This window comes from Cynocephalus volans, chromosome 18, assembly GCF_027409185.1.
Source record: "Cynocephalus volans isolate mCynVol1 chromosome 18, mCynVol1.pri, whole genome shotgun sequence".
NCBI classification, from domain to species: domain Eukaryota; kingdom Metazoa; phylum Chordata; class Mammalia; order Dermoptera; family Cynocephalidae; genus Cynocephalus; species Cynocephalus volans.
The window spans coordinates 14,001,506-14,029,133 of NC_084477.1; the positions used below are offsets into that span (position 1 = coordinate 14,001,506).

Below are 27,628 nucleotides of genomic sequence, written 5' to 3' on the forward strand. Positions count from 1 at the left end.
AAGTCTTTGCACAGAAGCATAATGGAAGGGATTTTCTTATCCCAGGAGGGCTTGCTGCCCATGCACTCCCAAACACCCCTGGCTTGGACAGAGAAGCCATAGTTGGTGGAGATGGGAGAGGTTGGGAAGGTGCTGAGAGGGTCCCGGGAGGGTCCCACCCTACCCTGGGGAAAGTGGCATGTCCAACCCTTCTGCCGTGGTTGCTTCCAGGGCAGCAGAATGAAAGAAACCATGTCCAATAACAGCACCACAAGCATCTCCCAAGCCAGGAAAGCCGTGGAGCAGCTGAAGATGGAAGCCTGCATGGACAGGGTCAAGGTAAGCACGGGGGCCCAGCCTCACCCCTGCCCAGATGCAGCCCAAACATCCCTCCCGTTCCCAAAGCAGCCTGCAGGAGCTCCCACGTCACCTGGCGGAGCCTCCCTTGACAGCTGTAACATTTACAAACCAGTGTTTGTGTCAGAGTTCTGAGTGTGCCCAAGGATCCGATGATGCAAAATACACAGTGTGCATGAATCCCGTAAGGAGCTGCCAAAAATAGAATCATATTCATCGCAGCTCTATTTAGGCCCCTTGTCACGCCAGTAAGCAAGAAGGAGAGTTTGACAATGAGATCAATCGTATTTTTCTGCCTGATACGGTGACTTTGAGGTTGGACAACATCGGGTATTTTGACAGGGGTGCCATCGGGGTGAAGCTCTTAGCCATGCCTGTGTTTGTCAAATGTTCCTTTGGGGAAAGTGGAGAAGGTGCTACCGACCTCCCACCCTGTCGATGTCACTGGTGAGAGCAGGTCTCTTCACACTGGGAGCGCTGAAGCAAGATGAGGTCACCTCGTCCCCAGATGCCACTTTGAGGCATGCAAGGGACCTGGTAAAACTTGTGGCTCTGAAATGCAGTTGGGGCTCATTGACCTTAATATAGCTGGGGAGGCCCCATGAGGAATCTGACACCAGGAAGTCGGTATTCTCATATAGGGGCTTTCATTCCTGTTTTGAAAATAATGCTATTTCTCTGTTCATAAAAATGGTACTTGTTTGTTTTAGAAAATTTTGGAAAATGCAGACAAATATAAAGAAGAAAATTGAAATGATCTATAACCACGACATTTTGATGTTTTCCCATCTATGTATGTTTTATACATATTATAAAATTGAGGTTATAATATACATTTATTGCTTTTTGTAACCTGATTTATTACTGAGTAGTATACTGTGATTATATACCCAGGTCAGTACCTACTCTCCTAAAATGTCATATGTAATATCTGTTTTCACATCATCTGATGTGCAACAATTTAACTTGTCTCTGACCCCTAGACATTTTAGTTATTGCCAATCTTGAGTATTATTTTTAAGAAAGCACGTCAGCGAGCACACTGATAGATAAAATTTGCTTGTCTGACCGTTTCTGTAGGATAAATTCCTAGAGACTGAAAATTGCTTAGTCTAAGAAGATTTATGCACCTACACATACAAAGTGTTTGAATCGATATCAAATTTCCCTATGAAAGTGGTACCAATTTATATTCTTATCAGCGCTGTGTATCTGTTTCCTCAAAGACTTCCCCAAACACCCTTCTTCTTGCCATATCAATCTGATAGACAACAATAGCTCATATTTATTGAGTGATGACTCTGTGCTGTTCTGAACAATCTACATTAAATTCACTGGATTCTCGTAGCAGTTCTATGAGGCATGTACTCTACTTTACAGAGGCAGAAATTGGGGTCCGTAGCAATTAAGTCACTTGCCCAGGATCAAGTGGCTAGAAAGTAGTGATAGCCCAGGGATAGGAAACCCAGGAGTCTACGTCCTGAGCCTTCAGCATTAACCTTTATGCTATACCACCTCTAGATTGTTGATTCCTCATGATTTTAACGTATATTTCATTGACTGTTACTGTGGTTAAACTAATGTCAGATGTTAAATTCTCCTTTTGTGAATTGTTTGCTGCCCAGTTTTCTACTATGGTACTTATCTTTTTAATTTAGTCTTTGGTTGTTCTGTGTGTGTGTGTGTGTGTGTGTGTGTGTGTGTGTGTGTGTGTGTGTGTGTTTTGTGAGGTTTTTTGCATCTGGCTGGTAAAGGGATCCAAACCCTTGACCTTTGTATTGTAACACTGCGCTCTAACCAACCGAGTTAACCAGCCAGCCCCTTTGGTTGCTTTTGATGTACCAATGTTTTAAGTTTTTATAGTCAAAACTATCAGCATTTCCTGCAGATGCCTTGACTTTTATACATAAGCCTTCCCCATGCTGTAACTAGGTGGACATTCAAATATATTGTTTCTAGTTCTTTTATTACAGTTTCAGTTACCTGCAGTCAATCATGGTCCAAATACAATACAGTAAGATATTTTGAGAGAGAGAGCACATTCACATAACTTTTATTACAGTATATTGTTATAAATGTTCTATTTATTATTTATTATTGTGTTTATTTATTGTCCTATTTTATTATTAGTTATAGTTGTTAATATTGTCCTATGCCTAATTTATAAATTAAACTCTAGCATAGATATGTATGTATAGGAAAAAACATAGTGTATACAGGGTTTGGTACAATCTGCAGTTTGGGGTAACCACTGGGGGACTATTTTATTTTATTTTTTACATTTAACTGTCTAATCTATCAAAATGTGTTTTTTCATTTAGTTAAGAATCAAGGTGAGAATTTTTTTCAATGCATTTAACCAGTCTTTTTTTTTTTCCCCCAAATGTAAACCAATCCGTAACTAACAATCCACAATTTCCCTCCTTGACCTGAAATGTGGTAACTTTGATTCTGCCCTCCCACTTCTGAGCAGGTACTGACTGCTCCGGGTATTTCTACGCCTGTCGCTGGTCGCTCCTTCCTGGTGCCATGACTAGATCCACCTTCCATGTCTGTCCCTAGCCCATTGCTCCTTGAATCCTTCAGGGTCTTCTTGGGTCAACTCATCTAATCCTGTGCCTTTCTTATACATCTGTATCTCCAGCCCAAGCCCTTGAGCTCTTGTTCTGTACATCTAGGTGCCCATTAGTCAATCCCCCAAAGCCTTAAAATCAACACGTCCAAAACGTAACTTTTTTATTTCATTCTTTTTTTTTTAATGTTCTCCATCTCATTTGAATATACCACCGTCCACCCAGTCTCTCAAGCTAGAAACTTGAGAGTCATCTCTTGCACCCACATACCCTAATACACTTCCAAATCCTACCAGTGTTGCTCCCTGACTATTTCTGAGATCTGTCCCCTCATCCCCACGCTCATGGTCACGTTTAGCTCCTGGCCAACAGAAGGAGGTGTAGGGGATTTCTCTGCTTAGGAGGGGCCAGGGGAAGACTTCCCCGTCAACCCCCTAAATGTTCTCCAAAAAAAATCAATGGAAAACACAGATCGATATGAAGAAAAGGCATAACAAGCTTTACTTGGTCATAGTTTTTACGTGACATGGGAGCCTTCAGAATAAAGACCCAAAGGCATGTCCAATTTTATGCTTAGGCTCTGTGAAGCAGGCCCAGCCGTGTAGAAATATGATTGGATAAGAAAAGTATGATCTAATGCTAATAGACTCAGTGGGGACCCCCAGAAAGACCTGTCCTTTCAGATTTTTCTTGGCCTCTCTGTGTAGCATTCACTCCTCCAGGGTACGGGGCAGGACCCTTTCTGGAATTGAGGTCTTATGACCTATGATCAGACAAGGTAGGTCAGAGAATTGCTCTATGGCCAGCTCCAAAACAGAAATGCATGGGTGAGGGTGGGTTGGGGAGAGGGGTTCTGGCTTCTATGACCCACCTTGGAGAAGAGAGAGTCTAGTTTCTATGGCTCACCTCAGGGAGGGATGAGGCTGAGAGACAGGAGGGCAAGAGAAAGACAGAGAAAAACTTTGCTTTTGAGGGTGCTTCTGAGGCCTTCACTTTGGGGCATCACTTTTTGAGCTCCAGCAACCTCTAGTCTTGACCCCTCGGACCCATGCCCTTTCTTCTCTCTAAATTGATCTCTATCACCAATTCTGTGACACCAACTGAGAGCCCAACAATTCAATCCCACACTGACACTGTGTGACATTAGCACAGACCCCACTGTTGAAGGTCTGAATCCCACAAAACTACCCTCACTTCAGATGACAAGTCCCAGGTCCCCAGGCTACCTGCACTTCTGTCTGATTCCTGAATCTTCTTGCCTGCAGATTCAGGGGTTCCCAAGACCCCCTCTTCAGGTTCAATAATTCACAAGAACCACTCACGGGACTCAGGAAGTTTTTTCACTTACATTCACCAGGTTATTATAAGATACAACTCAGGAACAGCCCAATGGACAAGACGCATAGGACAAGGTATTGTGGGGACAGTGGCACGGAGCTTCCATGCCCTGCCTGGAGCTGCCACCTTCTGAGCACATCAGTTCATTCACCAACCTGGAAGCCCCCAAACGCCATTGGTTAGGCTTTTTATAGAGGTTTCATTACAGAGATATGATTGATTAAATCACTGGCCATTGGCAATTGAACTCAATGTCCAGCCCCTCTTCTATCTCCGGAGGTCAGGGGGCAGGGCTGAAAGGTCCAACCCCTTAATCATGGCTTGGTCTTTCTGGTGACCAGCCCCCATCCTGAATATCCCTTGGGACAAGGGCCACTCGAGACTGATCTGGTTACACTGAATAGTCCACTCTCCTGGCCCAAATTTCCCCAGAGCTACTATGCTCTGCACTAACATTGCAACTGCCACCAGTCCCCTCTCCCAGGAACAGGACCCGCACTCTTTCCTGCATCGTAAGCCACATTGCTCACAACTTTGCTCCCCACAGACGTTGATGCCATTGATTTCAGGGTCTACAACTATTGTTCCAGCTTTGATCCCATTGACATCTCACCGATCGTTTGCCACCACTGGGACCCTGGTTTGTCACCTCCTCACCTAGAGTGTGTCTGCATGGCATGTGGAGGCTCTGGCACGGTTTTGCAGAAATGGGTCATCGTTGAGGCACCGAGTCTCTTGCTGCTTCCTATCACCACTTCACACCAACCAGCCGTCAGCACATCTGTCTCTTGAAGGCATTACAAGCATAGTTTAGGTCTACGACGAGTAAAATAGTCATTTAGGTCACCTCTGAGCAAGTCTTTCGGCACTGGTACTAGTCAATCTATCCTCATTCTTTTGGGGGTAAAATAGCATCATTACTGTTTTGGTATTTATGGATTCTCTGAAACCAAAGGTAACTTTGCTGTGAACCCATGTGCACTAGAGCCTTCACTGCACATGAGATGCATTGGAACACCTCCGCTTCTATTCCTGTCCTTCTTGCTTAATGTGAGCGGCTCTTAATTCTTTTCTCCTTAGTAGCCTTGGGCTTTACGTTCATTAAAGATGTGGATCGTCTCTCTTGTGGCTCTGTCAAGTTGCCAGGACTGATGAGAAACTAGATACCTGCTCTCCACTTTCAGTGGCTGGGTTCTTCATTCTCTCTCTGACTTGCTCAGAGACCACCTTCCCCTTCAGGATTCCTGCCAGAGCTGCGGCCCCTGTGGTCTCCCGCCTCCTCTGCACTCTGCACGTGCATGTAGGTAACACGGGATCCAGCCAGCTCAGAGCTGAGTCGAGGTGACTTTCACATGGGGATGGCATGGGATGAAAGAGTGGCAGTGGTTACTGAATGTGTCACCGTAGAATTAGGAGTAAGTGCAGGGATCACTTTTACAAAATGTAATTTTATTATTCTGCTCAGCAATCTATAGGATGTAAAAATAAATATTTGCCAGTAGTAGACTGTGACAATCCTAGAAGATACTTACATAAAAATGGGGGGGCAAAGATAGAAGGGACATGCAAACTGTCAGTCCAAGACTCTTTGTCACAAATAGCAGGAGCCTACCCTGGCTGGGTAAACACAAAGGAATTTGCTAAAGGGATTTTGGAGAGGTCACAGAATTGTTGGAAAGTGTAGAGAACTGGGCTTAAGATTTAGCTTCTGGGAACAGCACTCAAGACTGTGCTGATGAGAGAATCGCTGCAATCGTCAGAGAGCAAGTCAGAGAGAGACTAAAGAACTGAGCCACCAAGAGTGCAGTCGCCGCATGTTGCAGCTTGGAACCCTGCCACTCTGAGCCAGGAACTCAACCTTCTAGCCAGGGTGGCCACCACTGCCACCAGAACAAACACTTCCCACCTCTTTCCTCTTAGATCATTAGTCAAAGCCCGGCATGTATGTATCTGATGGAACTGAGGTCACACGCTCATGCCCAAGTTGCAAGGGATTCTGGGAAAGTGAGTGTTAAACATTTTTAGATCCTATTAAGAGAAATCATCTTTTTCCACTCTGGGACTCATAAAGTAGATAATTCCCCCAACCAGAAGAGGGATTCAGTTGCTGGGGGACAAGATGCATGACAACTGTCCACCATGGCCAATTTCCTCATGTTTCATAGGTATGAATCCATAGATACAGTTTCATGTCTGAAATTGATGAACGTATTTTGAACACATTAAAGCTATAAAGGTAAATTACTGGAGGGCAAGAAATAAAGACCGTAAACTGGAAAACAAAAGAGTGTATAAAAATTATAAAAAACAAAAATAAGACAACAGAAACAATACCAAATATACGTCTTAATAAGTATAAAGTGAAAAAACCTATTTTTAGATTCTCAGATTTAATTTTAAAAACAGGATATATTTTGCATTAGACATACACCTGAATAAAGGGATGGGCTGAAAGCAAAAGGATGGGCAAAAACATACCAGATATATGCAATATGTAAAAGATCTATATGAGAAAAACTATAAAACTCTGATGAAAGGAACCAAAGAAAATCTAAATATGGAGAGATGTTCCATGTTCATGGATAGGAGGACTCAATATTGTTAAGATGTCAGTTCTTCCTAACTTAATCTATAGATTCAATGTAATCCCAATCAAAATCTCAGCAAGTTATTTTGTGGGTATTGACAGATTCTCATATTTATGTGAAAAGGCAAAAGATGCAGAATAGCCAATGAAATACTGAGGATGGGCATTCAGAGGACTGGCGCCACCCGACTGCATGACTTACTGTAAAGCTACAGTAATCGAGACAGTGTGGTTTTGGTGAAAGAATAGATCAATGGAACAGAACAGAGATCCCAGAAATAGATCCACACAAATATAGTCAACTGCTTTGACAAAGGAGTAAAGACAATACAATGAAGCAAAGATAGTCTTTTTAACAAATGCTGCTGGAAGAATTAGACATCCACATGCAAAAAAAAAAAAAATGCATACAGACACAGACCTTTCACATTTCACAAAAATTACTTGAAAATGAATTATGCACATAAATGCAACAGACCAAACTATAAAACTTCCAGAAGAGAACATAGGTGAAAATCTAGGTGACCTTGGGTTTGGTACTGAGTTTTTAGATACAACAGCAAAAGCATGATCTATGAAAGAAAAAGTTGATAAGCTGAACTTCATTAAAATTAAAAACGTCTGCAAAAGACATTGTTAAGGGAATTAAAACACAAGCCACAGAGTGGAGAAAATCTTTGCAAAACATTTATCTCATGAAAGACTTGTATCCAAAGTCGGCAAAGAATTCTTAAAACTCAACACTGAAAAAACAAGCAACCACGTAAAAAAATGGGCAAAAGATTCTAACGGACACCCCATCGAAGATAATGTACAAATGGTAAATAATTAATATGAAAAGATGATAACCATCATCTGTCACTAGAGAATTCCAAATTAAAACAACAAGATACCACTACACATCTATTAGAATGGCTCAAATCCAAAAAAAAACTGACAGTATCAAATGCCGATGAGACATGGAGCAATGGAGACTAATATTGCTAATGGGAATACCAAATGGCAGAGCCACTCTGCAAGCCTCTTACAAAGCTGCACATAGTCTTACCATATGATCCAATCATATCAAAAACACTGTACACAAAGCAAAATATGAGAAAACATCAGGACATATAAACATATTAGACCAACCTTATTAGTATTAAATTTTATATATATATATTTTTTTCTATTATTATTTTTTGTCTAATTGATCTACCAAGGACTGGGAAAGATATACTAGACTCACACAAATTCTCCATTTTTCCTAACATTTCCTTACATTTTGCTTTATAAAATGACATGCACATAAAATTCTTTATCCTAAAAATAGTAAGAACACCTTTCTGTAAGCACTACTCCTGGAACCCTTCAATACATTCTACTAAAAATAAAAATAGTTCAGATCACGTTGTTTGTAATGCAATACAATTAATGGTGCCAATGACAGGATTATACATCAGTGCCAGTGATCTTTTAAAACTATCTCTTAAGGGCCGAGCCCGTGGCGCACTCGGGAGAGTGCGGTGCTGGGAGCGCAGCGACGCTCCCGCCACGGGTTCAGATCCTATATAGGACTGGCCAGTGCACTCACTGGCTGAGTGGCGGTCACGAAAAAGACATAAAAAAAAAAAAAAAAAAAAACTATCTCTTAAACAAAGAAATTGATTTTGAAAACACCATATGTAAATGTGTAAAATGCATTTTCTTTGAAAACACTCAAAACATAAAAGAGCATAAAAGAAGACTTGAATGACAGAATACCTTGTTCTTGAACAGGCAGAGTCAATATTGTAAAAATGTCTATTCTCTCTAAATATATAAATTCAGGGTAAATATAATCAAAATTCTATTTTGGTTTCTGGGAAAAGCAAACAAAATTATTCTGAAGTTCAATTAGATTAAAAAATGTGTGAGAGTATCTGGCAAGTTTTTTATTTTTTAAAGTGTATGTGTTTGAGGAGGAAAATCTGTAGAATTTTCCTACCAGGTATTAAAACATATTACAAAATCATAGTATTTAAAGATTTCTGCTACTCCTTTAGGAACAGATAGATCAATGGAACAGAATATAAAGTCCCCAAATGGACCCAAGTATATTGGGAATTTGGAATATGATCCACATGGCATCTCAAATCAGTGGAGAATGTATTATTAATAAGTGTTGTTGGAAGTTGCTACCACTTTGGAAAATAAAAAAAGCTGCATACTTTATTAATTTTATCCAAATAAATTTCAGATGAATTGTATTTGACTGCATGGGCTGTCATAATGGAATGTCAGAGACTTGGTGGCTTAAACAACAGAAATTTATTTTCTCAGAGTTCAGGAGGCGATAAGGCCAAGATCAAGGTGCCAGAAGGCTTTGTGTCTGGTGGGGACTCTACCCTCGGGTTGCAGAGGGCCACCTTCTTACCGTGTCCTCCCATGGCCTTTCTTCTGTGCTTGCAGGTAAAGAAAAAAGGGAAACTCTTGTGTTTCTTCCTCTTCTTATAAGGTAACCAGTTCTGTTGGATTCGGATCCCACCCTCATGACCTTATTCAACCTCAATTACCTCTCTAATGGCCCTATCTCCAAATGCAGTTACACTAAGGGTTATGGCTTCAACATATGAACTTGGGTGGGAGACATAAGTGAGTCTGTAACCTGGATCAAAGATTTAAATATAATAAATGAAACCATAAAAGTACTAGGAAAATAGGAGGAAATGTTTTTATAATGTGAGTTTGAGAAGGTCTTTCTAAGCATATCATAAAACCCACAATTCACACAGTAAAAGTTTTTACTGCACCTTAAAAAAATTTTATATGAGAAAAATCCCTCAATCAACCAAGTTAAAAAAAAAAAAATTTGCAACCCAATAACAAGGAGTTAATTTCTCTAAATATAAGAAGGTCTGAAAAAATCAATAAGAAAACAAAAGAGCCCCCGTTTTTTGGTTTTTTAATTGAACAAACAACATGAATAGGCAATTTAAAAATGAGAAATGTGAATGCTCAAACCTATGAAGAGACATTTACCTTCATCAATAGTGACGTGGTGACATCCAGCGTTGTCCATCAGCTGCAGTAAAAGAAAGCAGCTGTTTTGGTGAATGGGGTAGAAACTCGTGTGATCTTCCCAAAGGGCAGTTTGGGTGTGAATCAGATGTTTCTTGTGCGCACTCTTTGGCCCAGCATTGTCACTTCTCGGAATATACCCTAAGAGACAATCTTACAAATAATGAAGGGTAATATGGTGACCATCAGAGAACTATTTATAATGTCAAGAAATTGAAAATAACTCAAGTGACCATCAGCAGAGATTAGTTAAGTATGTTATATACAGACAATGTTATACTATCATTAAAAACTATCGTGTTGGGCCGGCCTGTGGCTCACTCAGGAGAGTGTGGTGCTGATAACACCAAGGCCCCAGGTTCGGATCCCATACAGGGATGGCCGGTTAGCTCACTTGGTAGAGCGTGGTGCTGACAACACCAAGTCAAGGGTTAAGATCCCCTTACCGGTCATCTTTAAAAAAAAAAAAAAAAAAAAAAATATCGTGTAAGGGCCGGCCCATGGCTCACTTGGGAGAGTGTGGTGCTGATAACATCAATTCCACGGGTTCGGATCCCATGGAGGGATGGCCGGTTCACTCACTTGGTAGAGCGTGGTGCTGACAACACCAAGTCAAGGGTTAAGATCCCCTTACCGGTCATCTTTAAAAAAAAACAAAACTGTCACGTAGATCTGTGTGTCCTGAGTGAGAAAAGCATGTTACAGAACAGCATGCATGATACCCTGTGCGTGTGAAATTGTATGTACAGACGTGGAAGATGTTCATGAAAATGTTATCTCCAAATGGTGGGATTTCAGTTGATTTGACTTCCATCTTCATACCTTTTTTAAAAAAAATTTTACAAGTAAATAAGCATTATTATTGTACAGACAGTAAAGCTATTTCGATAATGAAATTCTTCCTGGGAATCGCCTCCTCTGCAGAGCTCCCACCACCCCCTGCTCTGTACTTTTTATATAGTGGCATTTGGAAGGAAGTGTGTCGTGCTAGGAGAACAGTGACCACTGAACAGAAAAAAGGAATTCCTTCTGCTGTTTCCACATACGATCTCACCACCACGCCATTAACCTCAGGCTAATTGTGTTACAAAACCAGGAGCAAATTTAATGGTCCACAGACAACATATTCATTTTGTATAGTATCTATGTCTTCCTTTTGTATTTTTTATGTAAACATACTACATAAAAATCATAAAATATATTCCAAATTTAAATGTAAATTAGGTTGGGATTTTCTTTACTTCTGATTTCATCCATTAGCATGGATAATCTGGAGTCCATTTAGTGGAGCCAAATGGTAAGTGTCTGGAAGTTTGCTGAGAAAGTCCTCTGGGCATCTGTCTTATGGCATTTAGTTCACATTTAAATTTGATCCAGAGTTTTTTCTTATAATTCCTCTAACAGATCCATCTTTCACACATCTTTATTTTTTTTCTAGCACTTCCTAAAAGTCGTAGGCAGTGCTGCCAGTTTTCAAATTATTTTGAAAGAGCAAAATGTGTTTTCTATGGTTTTGTTTTTTCCAGAAGATAAAACATGCACTGTTAAGTTTATGCAGCCAAACCAGAAAATTCTGAAGCCAAAGCCAGTTGTTGTTAAAACAGAAAGAAGAGCGAGACGCAAGTATCATGGTGTACCTGGTGGAAAAATGAAAAAGAACAAAATTGGGGAAATCATCACGTTCTAACAGGTCACTCACGGATGACTGAAATGGTTTGGTAAAGTCCAAGGCAAGGATATAATTAAGGTGATAAAAGCTGTCAAGGTTGAAAGAACATTTCTAAAAGAAAGTAAAAGTAAATGATGTCATAGGACACAGCCAGGAGTCTGGTGGCAGTGGTTATAGATTTTGCCTTTTCCATATGTAGAGTCTGAACCCTGTGTAGTGACTTTCTCAATCCACTTCTGCTAGTTTATAATTTAGATTGAACCCTTTTCTTCATTGTGGCATCTTCTTACCAGAAACATTCATGGCTCTTGCCTAGACCTTTAGAAACTGGACAATTCAGATGCTACTTTCTACAATCGACTTTAGAAATAAATTCAAGAGTGGTCAGAATTAGCCATGCTGGAACTGGGTTCAGCTTAAGGAGAAAAATCTTGGAATTAAATCAAAGAGAAGAACATGGGAAGTGGAATTAAAAAAAAAAAAAATGAAGGGAGCATTTGGAAAAGAAAAGGAGCTCTTCTACGCACAGGGGACATTTTGGTCGGGGACATTGTGGGTATTAAATTGTCCTGAAATGAGCAGGCCAGTTAGCTCACTCGGTGGAGCGTGGTGCTGATAACACCAAAGTCAAAGGTTCAGATCCATGTACTGATCCATATGTCACCCGGCCACAGGCCAGCGGGTGCTGCTATTGCCGTGCATAGGCACGAGGGCTGACAGCCCGGAGTGGCCGTGTCACCCAGGAGGACGCGGCTGAGCAGCGCAGTGTAGTCGGGGACGTGGTTCTCCACTGTCACCCCAGTGCTTCCTCTCTAAGACATGCCACTGTCCTGTAGGATCCCTCTAGAGCCACACCGTAAGGTGGGGTCCTTGCAATGTTCATCTTGCACCTCTCTCAGTCCCAGAAAGCTCTTGAGTGGCTTGCTCGTTCCTATCACCATATAAATCACTCTTTTGGTAAACTTGCAAAATGACTAAATCACGACTTTCTATGTGGAAAACTGGGAAGTATCAATACTGAGAGGCGGTTGGTCAGATAGGATGTGTAAAGACCTGTTGAAAGGGTTTGGTTAAGTCGGGTCAGGGTGGATCTGGCAGTCACTGTCTATCCTGTGGTGGAGACATGGAGTGACAGTTCTTGCTTAGGGTAAATAGGGAAGTTAAAGTCCTCTTTCATGCACATTAGATTTACCTCCCAATGTGCAGTCAACTTTTGATGTGGAATAAAAAATCCTCTGTGCTGATGATAGTGGCTAATCCGCTATTATGGACATTTGGCCCTAGAATTCAGAAAGGGACTCTCTGCTGGATTATTCTTTTATTCACACATATCTCCCCCACCCCACCCCCTCTGGTTCTCCCCTTCAGATATAACCTGACCCCTTCCCAGCTCGATGCTATCTGTGGCCTAAAACCCACTGGATGGGCAGAAACAGCTCCCCATACCGGCCACTTACCAGTAATTGAGAATTGCCCACATTGACCTGGAGCAATGAAGTAGTTACTGGGATCCACTGAAAGCCATAATATGGAAATACCTGGAGATTGCCATTAGGATCTGGTGTTGGTCCCAAATTCTTCCCAAAGTTAGAAGGAAAAAAAAATTCACAAGAATTCACCCTGCAGTGTTTGCTCAGAATTTAGAGGTGAGTCATACACCTGTACTGTCCTGGGGACCCCACCAGGGATGTCCAGCATATGGTGTCTTCTTCAAGAGTGTGCATAAGCTTGACCTTGTAAATGACATCTTTGCACCGTGCGGGCTGCAGCCGGGCTGTGCTCGTGACTATAACCCTGCTTTGTTTTCTTGGGGTAGAGGGAGGAACAGGCAAAGCCAACAATGATGCTTTTAACTGATTCCAAGCAGTACTGTCAGATAGACCAGGCTTACTGAGAACTAGGTGTGGGTCTCCCTACTTATTAGATGCAAAAGATAAATGCAGCAGTGGCACAGCCGGAATGGTAATTATGTCATCTGTCTTGTCGTGGAATGTGACTATAGTAATTACAGCATTTTCTCCCATCATTGAAGCTTGTAATTACAGCACAACTAACAGGATTATGTGCTAACTCGGGCTGTTTTAATCACCTCTTTTACTCTGAACTGGAATGGTAAAATTCCACAGTTGTTCCCAGGCCACCGATTCTTTTCAACATCTGTTGTCTTGTAGCAGTTCAATACTAAGGAGGGGGCGCGCAGAGATGCTCTGAGCTTTTTAATCACAGCCAACTTGAGGGAAAGCTGAGTTTAGGCTTGAACCGAGAGCATAAACAGTAAAGGAGCTTTCGATTTTCTGCCAGGATACAATTTTCTCTTTAAAAGCAGATTGTCTATTCTATGTTGTAAAGATGGCAGATGTTTTATGGGATCTGGCACTGTCTACAGCCCACATTTTATATGTGTTGAAGGGAAACCTCCAACCATAAAAATCAATCAAGAGCTGATTAAGAAAACCCTCCCAGTCAGCCTAAGGAGCAGGTTCAGGTTAATGAATGCCTGGATACCAAGCTGTGGGTCAGGTGTCCCCTGTCCTGTGTGTGGCTCATGAACACAGTCCTTACCTATAGTTATCTTTTCAGATGAGATTACAGTAAACTTCAGGGGTTAGCCAAGGCACTTTGGTTATACAGGACTAAAGGGACTTTGGACACTATGTGAAGTGAGGGGCTGATTAAGGTGGAAGACTCCCTTGATTATTTTGTAGTGAGATGACTCACACTCCGTTAGACATGGCTGTGCATAAGGGGACCCTCCTGACGGTGGTACGCTTTAGTAATCCTGAGTGCATCTAGGAAATTAACATTGCACAGAACCAACCAAGATCCACACATTGGGACTGAAACCGAGCACTTACTACTGGGCTCTCATGCTGACCTCAGTGTGTGTCATTCCTTTTGTACAGGTCCTCGGATGGGACTTGACCCCCCAGAAGAGTGTGTTTATAACTAAGCAAACGCAACTGCAGCCTTAAAACCATGACAAAAGGAGCAATCTAAGAACAGCTTGTTTTCTGTAAAGAAAAATTCCTGGATTAGGTTTGCTTTGTACTGGCTGGGCTGGACATTAACAGTGTAATTGTCAGGATGTTGCAGACACCGGCTGGGAAGGGGGAATGTGGGGCCAGCTCCACCCCTGATGCACCTGCCACCCCCTAAAGCCCAGCATTTTCTGAGCCCTGGTGCTCCAGTGCTCGGCAGAGATGTTCTGTTCACAGCTCAGCAGCCCCAGGAAAGTGCCCCCTTGAGGTTTGCTCCCAGAGCATTAAACCAGTCCAGGCCACCCACAGTGGGTGCGGAGAATCACCCACACAAGGGAACTGGTCCTTCCTTCCAGGGAAGGAAGCCATCGCAGTCATGTAGCAAGTCATTTCTGCCGAGCTGGATCACAGGTGTGAGTGGAAGGGAGTTGACAGGCCACATGCCTGGAGAGAGTCTGGGAGGTCACGGTGGCTGTGTCCATCTCGTCACTTGTCAGGGCAGGGGAAAGAGAAGAGTCCCAGCTGAGGACACTTACAGGTTCTAGATTGAATGAAATGACTTAAGAAGCTTTAGGTGTGAGACGCTGCTTCTCCTGGTCATGTGAGTTCCACATAGTTCGTCTACAAGGAGAGAGTGTGCTGGCCGGGCCGATGAGAACATTCTTGTTAATTAAGCTTCTCATGATCCATGAATCAGATGTGTGACCTTCTTAACCTTTGTGCCTCAGTTTCCTCATCTGTAAACTGGCTTTAAGAAGAGGACTTATGGGGGCTTGAAAATTGCTGAGAGTAAATGTGACATGTTTTCACTACACACAAAAAGTATGTGCAGTCACAGATGTGTCATTTGCTTGGTTTAGCCATGCTACGACATGTACATATATCAAAACACCATGTTACATGCCGTAAATATGTCCAACTTTTATCTGTCTGTTATAAATAAGTAAATAATAAAGAGGAGAGTACTTATTGGAAGAATTCAACACGGGAATCCACACGATGCGCTCAGCACCACGCGCACTCAGGGAGCGTGGCTGCTTTTCTATTATGGTTTCTGCAGCCGCCTCCTGACCTTGGTTAACATGGGTCAGCCACAGGAGATGACCCACCTCGCGGTGCCAGAAAATTGTGTTTCTGGGCCTAAAAGGCCGGGGACTCTCTGGAGAAAGAGGGCAGGATTACCGAGGTGACTGCCACCGTGTGGGACACCCTGTCCCTGGCCTGTCGTCATGGATCTGCTGTGGTGCACAACTGTTCTTTTGTGACATGTCAGCGCATACTGACTCCTACAGCACCTTCATCATTTTTGAGTCTGAGTTAGATCTTCTAGAAGGCAAAAACCTTGCCTTGCTTCCCCCCGCTGCATCTTAATTAGCTAAAAGGTAGATACTCAGTAAACACTTCGGGATGAGATAGCGAGGTTTCTAGAGCATTCAGAATCAACTGGAGCATGTCCAGAAAATGAAATAAGTGGGGAAAACGAGAACTAGAAGACTGGAGAGGGTGTGGTAGTCAGACAAAATGTCCTGCCCTGAAGCCCCTCAAGTCAGGGGCCGAGACCCAGCAGGTCTGCAAGGACGGCAGCTCCTGGCGAACGGTGGTGGCAGTTCTAGCCCTGTGCCCTCGTGTGTGCCGGTCCTGGCAGCAGCAGAGACACCTCCCAGGCGTTGCCAGAGGAATTCGGTGGTCCCCATCACATGGTGGCCCCAGGGAGCCCCAGCAGCTTCTGTGGCTCTAGGCATGGTGAGAAGCTGGGAGTGGCAAGGTTAGAGGTCGTACCAAGGAGGTCAGGGACAGCACGTGGCTTTTGTGCAGAAGGTGCTGCCCACAGGGCTCGGACTCCCAGGCTGTGCTCACCATGTGACTCCAGTTCTCTGCCCATCACAGCTTTGCAGGCCTCCGAGTCTGTGTCTCTGCTCCTCTGCTCTAGTCCCTTGTGATGGCTTCCCAGGTCCCTGCAGGCCTGGGCCTCTGCTTACCGGGGATATTCCCAGATGGGTGTCCTGTAAATTGCTGCAAACTGCAAACACTCCCATTCAACTCAATACATTTTGGGGAGATCTAAAATACTGACTGTGGTGCTATTAAAAATAGAATCATGGACTATTTAGAGTGTAAAAAGAACCTTAGAGATAACCAACTCTCCTGAATTTTTCAGTTGAGAAAAGTGAAACAGAGAGGTTGCGTTTCTTGCCCAAGGTCACACAGCTCTCTTAGGGGCGGAGGTGGAACTAGAAGCCGGATGTTCATGGGTATCCCGTCTCCACTCCACACTCCTAACAAATGTAGACTTTGTCAAGAGTTAGGGTGACTCATGGGCCGAACCCATGGCGCACTCGGGAAGAGTTAGGGTGACTCATCTGCTCAACTTTGAGTTGATTTATTTGGGAAAAAAATTCATTATGCATCTCTACTGGAATTATTGCCAGCCATTGCTGCGAAAGCGTGTGGGTCTGGGCTGGATATCAGAAGAAGAATCTGTGTAAAATGCTGGAAGTTGAGCCAATTTTTAAACCCTAGAAGGGAATGTGTGTTGGCTGTATGACTGGGAGCTTTGAAACATTTTTCCGCTCATTTGTGGAGTGTTTTTGTCATTCTGGAGATTTAGACACTGAATGCACTAATTTCATTTGACTGCTCTGTACTTACCCCGGCCTGTGAGCCTCTAATAAGCACTTGCTGGCAGAACAACCTAGCTGGCAGGGTAAGTAAGTGCATGGGCTGTTCATTGGCCAAGCACATGACACAGATTTCATGTCCCTTTTCGTAGGTGCTTCTCAGCACTCTGCCCCCTCCCACCTGGCTCCTCTGGACTTGAGCTGGGGGACAGTTGGAAGTAAAATTGCTGTGTGTGAGCAGACTTTTGAGATAAGCCTGGAAGGATAAAGGAAGGGAAAGAGCTTTCTCTCTCTCTCTCTTCTTTTCCCCCTCTTTTAAAAAAAAGTCTTTTAAATCGATACATTGTAATTGTACATATTGTTGGGGTACAATTTGATGCCCTGATACATATATGTATGTGGTGCATCTCTTTCCGCAGGGGAGTGGCCACCCCAAATTGCAGCACGTGTGTGCTTGTAAAACATAGCTAATTATGTGTTCTGTGGAGGAGGAAGTATCTCTCTCTGCCGGTCATGAGAGTGGATTGCAATAAAACAACTAAAAATAATAATAATACAATCACACTGGTGTGGCCAGGGACAGCATTCTGCTTAATGGCTTAGCAGAGGCTGCTGGCCAACTGAGAGGACAGCAGGGGTGTCTGGGCCTTCCTGCTGGCTCCAGTCCTGCTAGGGTCTGACCTGCCACCCCAGTGCAGTATCCTTTTGGAGGCGTGCTTCCAAATGCATCTGCCTAGTCTGCACAAAGCCCCCCTCCAACCTGGGCATGACCTTGTTGCCTATGTGCACAAAATACATCCCGTCCCTTGGCTTGTCTGCCCTCTACGTGGCCCCCTGCTGTGAACTGACCCTAACTGAGTGCCTGTGCTCTGTGTCCCCAGGTCTCCCAGGCAGCCGCGGACCTCCTGGCGTACTGTGAGGCCCATGTGCGGGAAGATCCTCTAATCATCCCAGTCCCTGCATCAGAAAACCCCTTCCGAGAGAAGAAGTTCTTTTGTACTATCCTCTAACTCCCTTTGGGATGATAATGTCTCCTTTTCTGTCCTTAAAATTCCCCTGTAGAGACAGACCGTGCATGCGCTAAGCCTTAGGGGGCACGACCCACCTTCATCCTGCCCAGGATGCAGGCCGGGGCTTGTCTCGTGTTTACATTTGTTTTCTTTGTAGCATTTGATTCCTTTTTTTTTTTTTTTTTTTTAAATTTTCATGTTATTTCCATGATTGGCAAAGTAAATAGACATTTTTATAGCCAAATGACAAATGTGCCATGTAAAAATAAGCATGGATTGAAGGGTTAAAGGGTTTTAAACATCTATTCCCAAGTTTAAATACATCGAGTTAATAAATTTCACTGATAATTTATTGAAAGGAAAAACTGTCCCCAAATATCCCCCATTTATACCAACTCGGTATCAAATTAGAGCATTCTGACTATCTGAAATATGTAGGTCAGGTTTCCATGTCCCTGCCTGGAGAAGACAGTCTGGACGTTATTTCTTGCATTTCCATCATTCTGTGAGAAATGAAACCACCCATGGGGTTGCAGTGGTTTTGTTAGCACATGTCTTCCTGCGCCACGTGGCCCAGACCCTAGTGGCTGGCTCTTGCTTTGGCCATTTTGGAGGCGGTCTTCCTACGAATGCAGCTGAGGGGTGGAACCCATAGCAAACTTGCCCATAGATGCACACCCTGATAGCCCTCACATGCTCCAGCCAGACCTGCAGGTGGCTCCTTTCCTCTCCAAATGCCACCTCTCCCAGTTCCCTCCCATTCTGGCTCCTACTCGGTAGCTCTGACATGGGCTGCATTAACAAGGGCCCATTCTGGGCACAGCGCTGGACCCTCTGGGGTCTCACCAGGGTGGCCCCTGCCCTGCAGGAGTGAGTCACAGTGGCTGCAGCTCACTCTCATCTGAGCATTGACGTGTGTGAACTTATTTAATCCTTCAACAATAAATACCATGAGTGTATGACTATTTTAGAGTGAGGGGAAACTGAGGCACAGAGCGATTAAGTGGTTTGCCCGAGGTCATAGATATTAAGCAGGAAATCCACGACTTAAGTGCAGGCAGTCTGGCCCCAGAGCCCTCCTGATCCTCTGAGCAACGCTATCTTCCAGGTCTACCTGTTGGCAGGTACGAAGACCTGCAAACTCTCTTAGAGCAAACACCCGAGGTGGGTCCCTTCCCACCTTCACCAGGAGGCAGCCCATTGAACCTCTATCCTGGCAGTTTAGGGAAGATGGCAAGTGGATGCCCCAGAGAAAGTCTTGACACCAGTGAATTTGCTCTCAGATTTTCTGAGACAAACCGGCAGGCCCCACCTAAGCCAAATTCCTACCGCCCCCGTTGAGAGAATAAACCATGGGAGCAGCGAGCTCTTTGTCTAAGTTTGCTCTATTCTGTTTATCTGGAAACTGCCTCTCTTCTGGGCTCCGACAGTGGCTTGCTGTGTGACACAGGGCAAGCCATCGTGTGCCTGCAATGTTCTAACCCACAAATTGGGGACAACGTGATTACTCCTCCCGCCTTTCTGTCTGGCAGGAAGGACAGAGGTGCTACATATATGAAAGCGCTGATTGTCATTTAAAACAAAGCAACGCACTAAATGCCAAGATGGAATACAGGGAAGAGTGCGTGACTTCACAGATACCATGGTTCAGTTGAATGAATAATATTAAATTGCCTACAAAGAGGCAAATACAATGTTCTGATCAATTAATGACTTGCTATCCTCATAAATGGTTTTGATACGTTTTTATTTCTTGCTTCCTTTGTTGAAACCCATTCTCAGTTTCATTAAAGCTCACCGATAATAGCGGCTGTTGTTAGGCAGCTCTGTACTCAGACTATAGCAGAATCGTCCTCTGGATGAGATCGTAAGACTTTGAGTCCTTCTGTATTGTGGTGTATGACCAGAATCTCTTTATTCTGTGGTCTGGTCAACATCATTAACCTGATAAAGCAAAGCACGATCCATAAAAGCACATCAGAGAAGCCGAGAGAGTGGGACTGCAGGGATAGTTGTGACATCGGTCAGGTCAAGAAAAAATGTGCTTTTGGTCTGCCCCCTGCACTCGCCCCCCCACGCTCGTTTGTACTTCTGTCCCTTCATGCTCTGCCTCCCACTTCTCTCTTTTTCCTTTTCCTCCTCGCCTCCTTATATTCCCCTGTGAGATGCTTTTCTTCCTCTCACTACACCTCTCCTTTCTGAAACGATGGCCTTTGCAGTAGGTCATCCCTCTAAAGTGTTCCTCTTCCTAAAGGCAAGTTTATGCACACAGGCTGTGAGATGCCCACACGTGGGAATGAGCCCCCCGACTCCTCACAGTCAACAGAGGAAGAGTGAAATACAACCTGCACCTGCACTGCTCGGTTGTCCTTTTGTGTTTTTAGTGTGGCTGTCCAGCATCTGCCCTCCCTCCCTGCAAGAGGAACATCACCCCTTATGGATAAGTTTAGTGGGATGCAGTACCCACCTGCCACTGTGGAAGCTGAAACAAGGAGGTGTTCCCTGTCTCTCAGCACAACCCCCTTCCAGCCCCACACCAGCCAGGGAGTGGTCAATGACCCGGTGGGCTGCTTAGACGCCCCTGCTTGGGGCTACAAGCGTGGAGCTAATGACACAGCAATGAAGGGATGCTGAATCTCATGTCATGGAGGCTGCAGTGGTCCAGGGGTGGCAATGATCCAGCTGGGGAGGGGTCTAAGGCTGGCAGGCTGCAGGGACAGTGTGTCCAGGAATAGCAGAGTCCTGAGAAGAGCATTCCTGCTTCACTCCTCGGCCCCACTTAGCTGTCTTGGCTCCCACCCATCTTCCTACATCTTCCTTCTAGCTTTCTGTGAATTCTTTGAGCCTCCAAGCTCCATCCAGTAAATTCCTTATTCTTCCATGAAATAGCATGAGTTGAATATAAATAACATTTGACCTAACAATTCCGCTCACAGGTCTGGACCCAACAAATGTGTACATATATTCATTAGAAGAAACACACTCGAATGTTCACAGAAACACTATTTATATGAAAATCAGCTACATTGTATATTGATAAAATAAAATAAAAACTTTTTAAAAACACTATTTATAATAACCCCAAACTGGAAAGCACCCAAATGCCCATGTTGAATGGATAAACAAATTATGGTTTATTCCATATTTGCGTGATGGAATCCTATAAAACCATGAGAATGAATGATCTGCAGCTACACCCCACGGCATGTGGTGTATGTTCATAAACCTAGAGTCGATGAGATAAAGCAAGGTCATACCATATGATTCCACTTAAATAAAATACAAAACCCAGCAAAATGAATCTATGCTGTTGCAGGCAGGGACAGCAGTTACTCCTAAGGGGATAGTAACCTCAAGGGGGCACAAGGGGGGCTTTGGTGATACTGTTTCTTGATCTGGTTGTTGGGTACCCAGTTTGGGAAAATCCTTAATCCTTACACTTTTGATGTGTTTGTTTTACTTCAATAAAAAGTTGGTTTCTGTGGCTAGCAATCAAGAATCCTACCGTTATTTTTTTTCCTTTTTGGCACTTTGCTCAACTTGTTAATGGCTCCTCAGTCACTAAGATGACATTAATGATAACTAACACCACTAGCGGGGCATTCAAGAGCATGTCTGATGACATTTTGAAATACAGAATATCCACAATCTGCAGCTATCTGGATGGAGAAAGGGCTGGGGCTCTGGGCAGGTGGTTCCCTGTGAGTAGGACATGCAAGTGCCATGCTGTGGGGTTGGTGTCTTTTGAGAAAACAGTGGGGAACCCTGCTGAGACTTTGCATGTGGTGACTGAGAGGATGTCCTCAGCCTCTCCTGCCTTCTGACCACAGGACTGAGTGGAGGGTGTGGCCTGCCACCCAGCCCTGTTGTCACGCACCTCCCTGGGGGGACTCTGCGATGACGCATCTGAACGCAGCCCCATCTCCCAGCCGCAACAACACATCCCTCCTTCCACTCTGCTCCCACTCAGAGGGGCTCTGGCCACTCTTCCAAACCTCCAAAGGTGTCTGAGGATCTCCCAGTGCTGTCTCCCCAGCTCTCGGCTTCCTCGTGGCCCCTGCCCTTCCCCATGCAGCTGACGTGCTGAATCCCAGCGTGATCACAGAGCAGCTTCCTGCTGGGCCCCTGCTGCATGAGTCAAAAGGTCTAGCCTTTGATTCTGCACACGCTCCGGCCCAACAATGAACCCAACAATGAATCTGAATTGTCAGCAGCCCCCTCCTGGGGAGCCTGGGGAGGACAGCAAGTGAGAGGGCAGGAGGCGTTCTGTCCTGGTGACTGCTCCAATGTGAAACGAATTCAGTGATAACCACGCTGACGTCTTGACCTGAGAAGAACATGGATTCTGGCAATAGATCAGAAAGGAGTTATTCACACTTCCATGTCCTCGGCTCCCCAGACTGGTAAGAAGACAACAGATTGCGGGCAGTCTTTGTGGAGGACCAGGACGATGCTCCATGCCCACCCCAACTTTCAGCCCGTCTCCTGGTGGCACACTGCCCTGCCCTCCCTGGGATGTCGGGGAGGACAGCTGGGTAGCCGCCCAGCTTTCCTGCTTCTGGAGATAAGTGTGGATGAACCAGAGATGACTGTCACAGCTCACAACCTGACATTCCATTGATATCAAGAAAACCCCATGCCTGATTCTGTTTTAGCTATAAGCAATTCACTAACTTGCAAAATTTTCAAACCATACACTGGTGGTGTTGTGACCACATACCTTCCAATATTCCCTAGTGACACAGGATCGCCTCCAAGGCCCTGCCTGCTCTGGCCCCTACTTACTCTCCAACATCACCTTCACCCCTCAAGACACTGTGCTCCATCCACACTGTTTACTCACTGGCCATAGTCCCTGCTGCCACAGGGCCTTTGCACCTGCTCCTTCCTCTGCCTGGTACACCTTTCACTCCTCTTTGCCAGGTCTACTTATTTTGTAGATCTCCACTCAAGCACCACTGAAGGCTAAGCCTTCCCTGCCCTCTCTGTCCAGATCGAATCTGTTTCTGATACCAGATGGCTTAACCAGGTTCTTGATCAAACCAATCCCAGGAGAACTTTACTTAGGGCCAAATGAAGTCCACAGTCCAGTGAGCTCACTCAACAAGAGCAAAAGGAAGGAGATAGATGAACACACAAATAATAGTACTTTATTGTGCAGTGGGAGTACATGCCAATGTGTGCACGTAGGCAGCCTTGGAAAGAAAATGAAAACCACCCCGTGTGTTCCCAAGGGGAGGGTTGATATATTGTCCTGGGGTGGGGGTGTTTCTCTGTCCTAAGTAAGGGGAGGAATATTCCTCTGTGGAGGAGGGGCTAAGGTAATTAAGGCCTAGTGAGGTAGCATCAGCTTCTGGTCACGTGCAGGAATTACTTCCCTTAACCCTGTCCTGTCCATTACAGGTGAAAGGTTGTAATGGCGACCATCTGCACCTTTGCTCCCCTTGTGTGCAGCTGTGACCGTGTAGCATGCTGATTGGTTGCGTGGTTTAGCTGTTGCCTGTACATTATGAGTCCATTAACTGCCAGGCAAAGAGGTGGTAGTGCTGACCCAGCCTGAATATTTATGAGCAGCGCCCCTGGGGCGTGTGCCTGTACTATTCCTGCCTCATTTCTAGGCTGTCACTGCACGGTGAAGCTCGCCTGCAAAGCCCTTGTATTGCTGCACTTTTCCAGCTGGATAAGTGATTGCTCAGTGAAGATCTGTCTCCCCCACTGTGCTGTGAACTCCATGAGGACAGGGGCTCCAGTTTTACTTACCATTGTGTTCCCAGCACCTTACTGTTACCCGGCACATGACAGGCACTCGGTAAGTATTATCTGATTAAACGCCTGAAAGCTAATACCACCCCTTTTTTGACATTGAGCGCTTCTCCTTAGGGGTTCTCTATAAACTGCCAACTGTTTGTGTGAATGAACCCCCCCGAAGAGTGAAATGGTAGCCAAGGGGAGGTGGGAGGGAAGCCAGTATTTGCTGAGTACTAACATGTGCCAGATACTGAGCAGAGGAGTGAACTGTTTCATCTTTACAATTGTGCTGTGAGAGTTGTTATTCTTATTCTGTAGATATATATTCCTCATATGTATGAGGAAACTGAGTTCAAATTAAATAATTTACCCAGCGTCAGACAACTACTAAGTGACTGGACTTGAACCCAAATCGGTCCACCTGACACCACCATGCCACCTGTTGTCCAGCCAAGTGGCTTAAGAACCAAAGGTTCTTATGTCCTCCACCCCCACCTCCACCCCCCAAAAAGCTACTAGGAAACCACAAAAGCAAACTATTGCTTTATAGGACCGTCATGCTTCCTCGCCATTTAAAAACCACAAGGCACCTGCATACTATAAATGCACCTTCCCACGGTGCAAGTGAACACTGGTTTAATTGTGGTAATTAAGGCCAGGGGAGGGTCTCTTCTGGGTGAGAAATGAAAAACAGCTTGAAGAGGAAAGAAGCATTGTCCCACGAAGCACAAAAGTAACATTAGCCAGTTTAGTTCATGTCTGATGCTCATTATTTGGAGCAGGGGGCATTGAAGTGTTTTGGTGAGAAAAGAGACCTGTTATTACTAAGACCAGGGATGTGCACAAGTATTCATCTCCGACTTTTCTTTCCAGATCATTGGGTAAAATTCTTATGATTTACTTGGAGCTTTTCCATTTTTTATTACATTTTATTTTACTTTTTGCTTTTAAGTTAAATTAGACTTCATTCAACTCCATTTTAAGTATAAACTACCCCCTGGGGCAGAATAAAGGATTCCGTTTTCCTGAGTAAATCCAGTGCTTCGTGACTGGTGTCACTCCTCCAATGCCTATTTCCTGGTCAAATAATTAGTTGTTTCAGCTGAGCCTTTGCTGGTCCCTAACACTCACAAGAGTGGATCCACATGGGTTCATCTCTTTAGTTAAAATTACACAGGAGCAAGAAAATGCAAGAGGAGATCAGACACCCAGCCTGGTAGATAAACAATGATTGAGCCGGGAGGAATCTAGGAGACCACAGATTCAATAAAATAACGTCAGTGTTCAGCCTTGCCTGGGACATAACGCATGCTCAATAAATGGGAATTAATATTTATGCCATTAACAATTATCGTGGAGACAATACCACACAGAGACTCAGAATCTGAAATCAGACTGTCATTTACTGAAGATACATTGAAGGAAGGGGAGAAGGTATTACGAACTGGCCAGGACCTGGGCACCCATCACACTCCTGGGCCGTAACCCATCAGCACCTCACACACAAGTTCAACCTCAGACCCTCGCACTCCAGGAGCTGCCTTATGGAGAAGGGACCTCGGGATATGCAGGCGAGACCAGACCTCACCATGACCAGTGGCAGAGGCAGTGGTCAAGCCCACAGCTGGTAAGTTTGCAAACTTCAAAATTGCTATTTAAAGGGGTGATGATAATAGTCGTTTGAAAGAGGTCAGAGTATTTGGCAGAACAGTTAGATCTATGAAGACACCACAGTCTTCACTCAAGGGGGTAAACCATTAAATGTCTCCAGCAGCTGGAACTTTACTTTCTAACTATTAGCAAGTCGTGCTGTCTTTTTGTGGTGAGCTGATTTCTCTGTTATCTTCTTCTGGTTTTCACCTCTGACAATTTTGAATAATACATGCTGGGCCAAGATACCAACGGCTGGGCCTTCTCTGCAATGCCGGGTCACACAGAAACCTAGAAGTGCAAGGTGGGGACACGAGGTTGTTGTAGCTCGGGGGGGCTGGCACTGGGGGAGCCTTCAGTGGCTCTTGGCAGACTTCAGGGGTCCAGCCAGGGGGAGTCAAAGGGCATGGGTGTGTTAGCCAGTTCGGACTACTGTCACAAACTATGAGTAACAGAGACTTATTTCTCACAGTTCTGAAAGTCCCAGGCCAGGGTGCCAGCATGGCCGAGTTCTAGGTTGCAGACGGGCCCTCTTCTTGCCATGTCTTCACATGGTGGCAGTCAGAGAGAAGCAAGCCCTCTCCGGACCCTTGCAAAAGCACAATCCCATTCATGAGGGCTCTGCCTTTGTAACCTCATCTAATCCTAATCATTTTAAAAGGCTCCACCTCTTAATACCATCACATCGAGGGGTAGGGTTTCAGCTTATGAATTGAGGGGGACACAAACATTCAACCCATAACAATGGCTCAGGAGTCTGACAGTGTCCAGGCAGAAATTAACTTAGTTATTGTTATGGGCTGAATTGTGTCCCTCCCAAAATTCATATGTTGAAGTCCTAATCCCCAGTTCTCAGAATATGACTATTTGAAAACAGGGCCTTTAAAGAGATAATTAAGTTAAAATGAGGTCATATGGGTGGGCCCTAATCTAATATGACTGGTGTCTTTATAAGAAGAGGAGATAAGGACACAGAAGCACACAGGGGGATGACCACATGAAAACACAGGGAGAAGACGCTGTCTGCGGAGGCCTCGGAAGGAACCAGCCTGCCGACACCCTGATCTCAGACTTCCAGCCTCCAGAACTGTAAGGAAATAAATCTTGTGTTTAAGCCATCCAGGCTGTGGTGCTTTGTTATGGTAGCCCTAGGACACTAACACGATGATCAAATCCTTTTATAGAGCTTACCAGGTCTATAAAATGCCACTTTACAAGTGTCACTTTATAAGTACTCATAGCAACCCTAAGAGTACTAGGATTAAACCCATTGTAAAGATGGCAAAATGAGGCACAAGGCAATAGAATGACCTGCACACACAAGAAGAAACAGGCAGCACTAGACTCCAGGCAGCCCAGTGCCAGCACACAGGTCCTAACCACTTTACCGTGCTGCCCCTCAGAGCAGGTGGGAAAACAGTTGATACCAGCGTCCACGTGGAAGTAGTGAGCAACTGAACAGGTGGGCAGAGGAATCTGGGGCATCTTAGCGGGTGATGGTGAAGAATCCCGGCAGGTTGGCAGTCACTGTGCAGGCAGGAGAGCACAGAAACAAACCACCAGGGAGCTGGGACTACACTAGTGGGCCTGGTCACCGTGATGGGCCTGGCTAAGGCAAAATCTGAATGCACCAGAAGGGAACTTGGAGTGGAGACCCCAGCAGAAGCCTCATCCTGCAAACTGGGACACGTGATGGGCAAGAGAGCACTGGCCTAGGAAGTCCCAAGCAGAAGCCTGGTGAGCAGGACAGGTGGGGGCCTCGTCAGGAGGGGTGGGGACAAAACCCTTCTGATGGGGCCGAGGCTACTGGAGCACAGGTTGGAAATGACCATGTGGGACTCAGGAAGCCCAGCTCTTGGGGGCCCAAGGGAGCAGAGCAGGGAAGGGCTGGAGAAGCACGTCTCCATGGGGCAGCCCCACGTCCTCTGGGGATGTCCCTGTGCCTAGGAGGATGGGCACCTACTTATATTAATTTTTCTGAAACTTGTTGCTGAGACCAGACCCAACTCCACTAACAGAGAAAGGCTTGGAAAAGGTTTACGACTCAAGGGAGGAAATTCTCAGAGGCAAACAAGTGTTATT

The 27,628-nt window shown here is 44.8% G+C and overlaps 1 protein-coding gene and 1 non-coding gene across 2 annotated transcripts; both read left to right on the forward strand.

Moving 5' to 3' along the window:
• The first annotated feature begins 219 nt into the window (after window positions 1-219).
• GNG4 (G protein subunit gamma 4) lies at window positions 220-18,148 on the forward strand. The gene is made up of 2 exons (XM_063082882.1): window positions 220-318; window positions 18,020-18,148. The coding sequence occupies exons 1-2, from the start codon at window positions 220-222 to the stop codon at window positions 18,146-18,148; spliced, it is 228 nt and encodes a 75-aa protein (XP_062938952.1).
• TRNAV-GAC (transfer RNA valine (anticodon GAC)) lies at window positions 10,253-10,325 on the forward strand. The gene has a single exon. It is a non-coding gene; the product is annotated as a tRNA-Val (tRNA).
• Window positions 18,149-27,628: the final 9,480 nt, after the last annotated feature.

What these genes read in the sequence shown, in the direction of transcription:
- GNG4 (XM_063082882.1), top strand. Translation starts at nt 220, where the DNA reads ATGAAAGAAACCATGTCCAATAACAGCACCACAAGCATCTCCCAAGCC. An exon ending in CCTGCATGGACAGGGTCAAG is followed by an intron (nt 319 to 18,019) that starts GTAAGCACGGGG and finishes CTGTGTCCCCAG; the next exon opens with GTCTCCCAGGCAGCCGCGGA.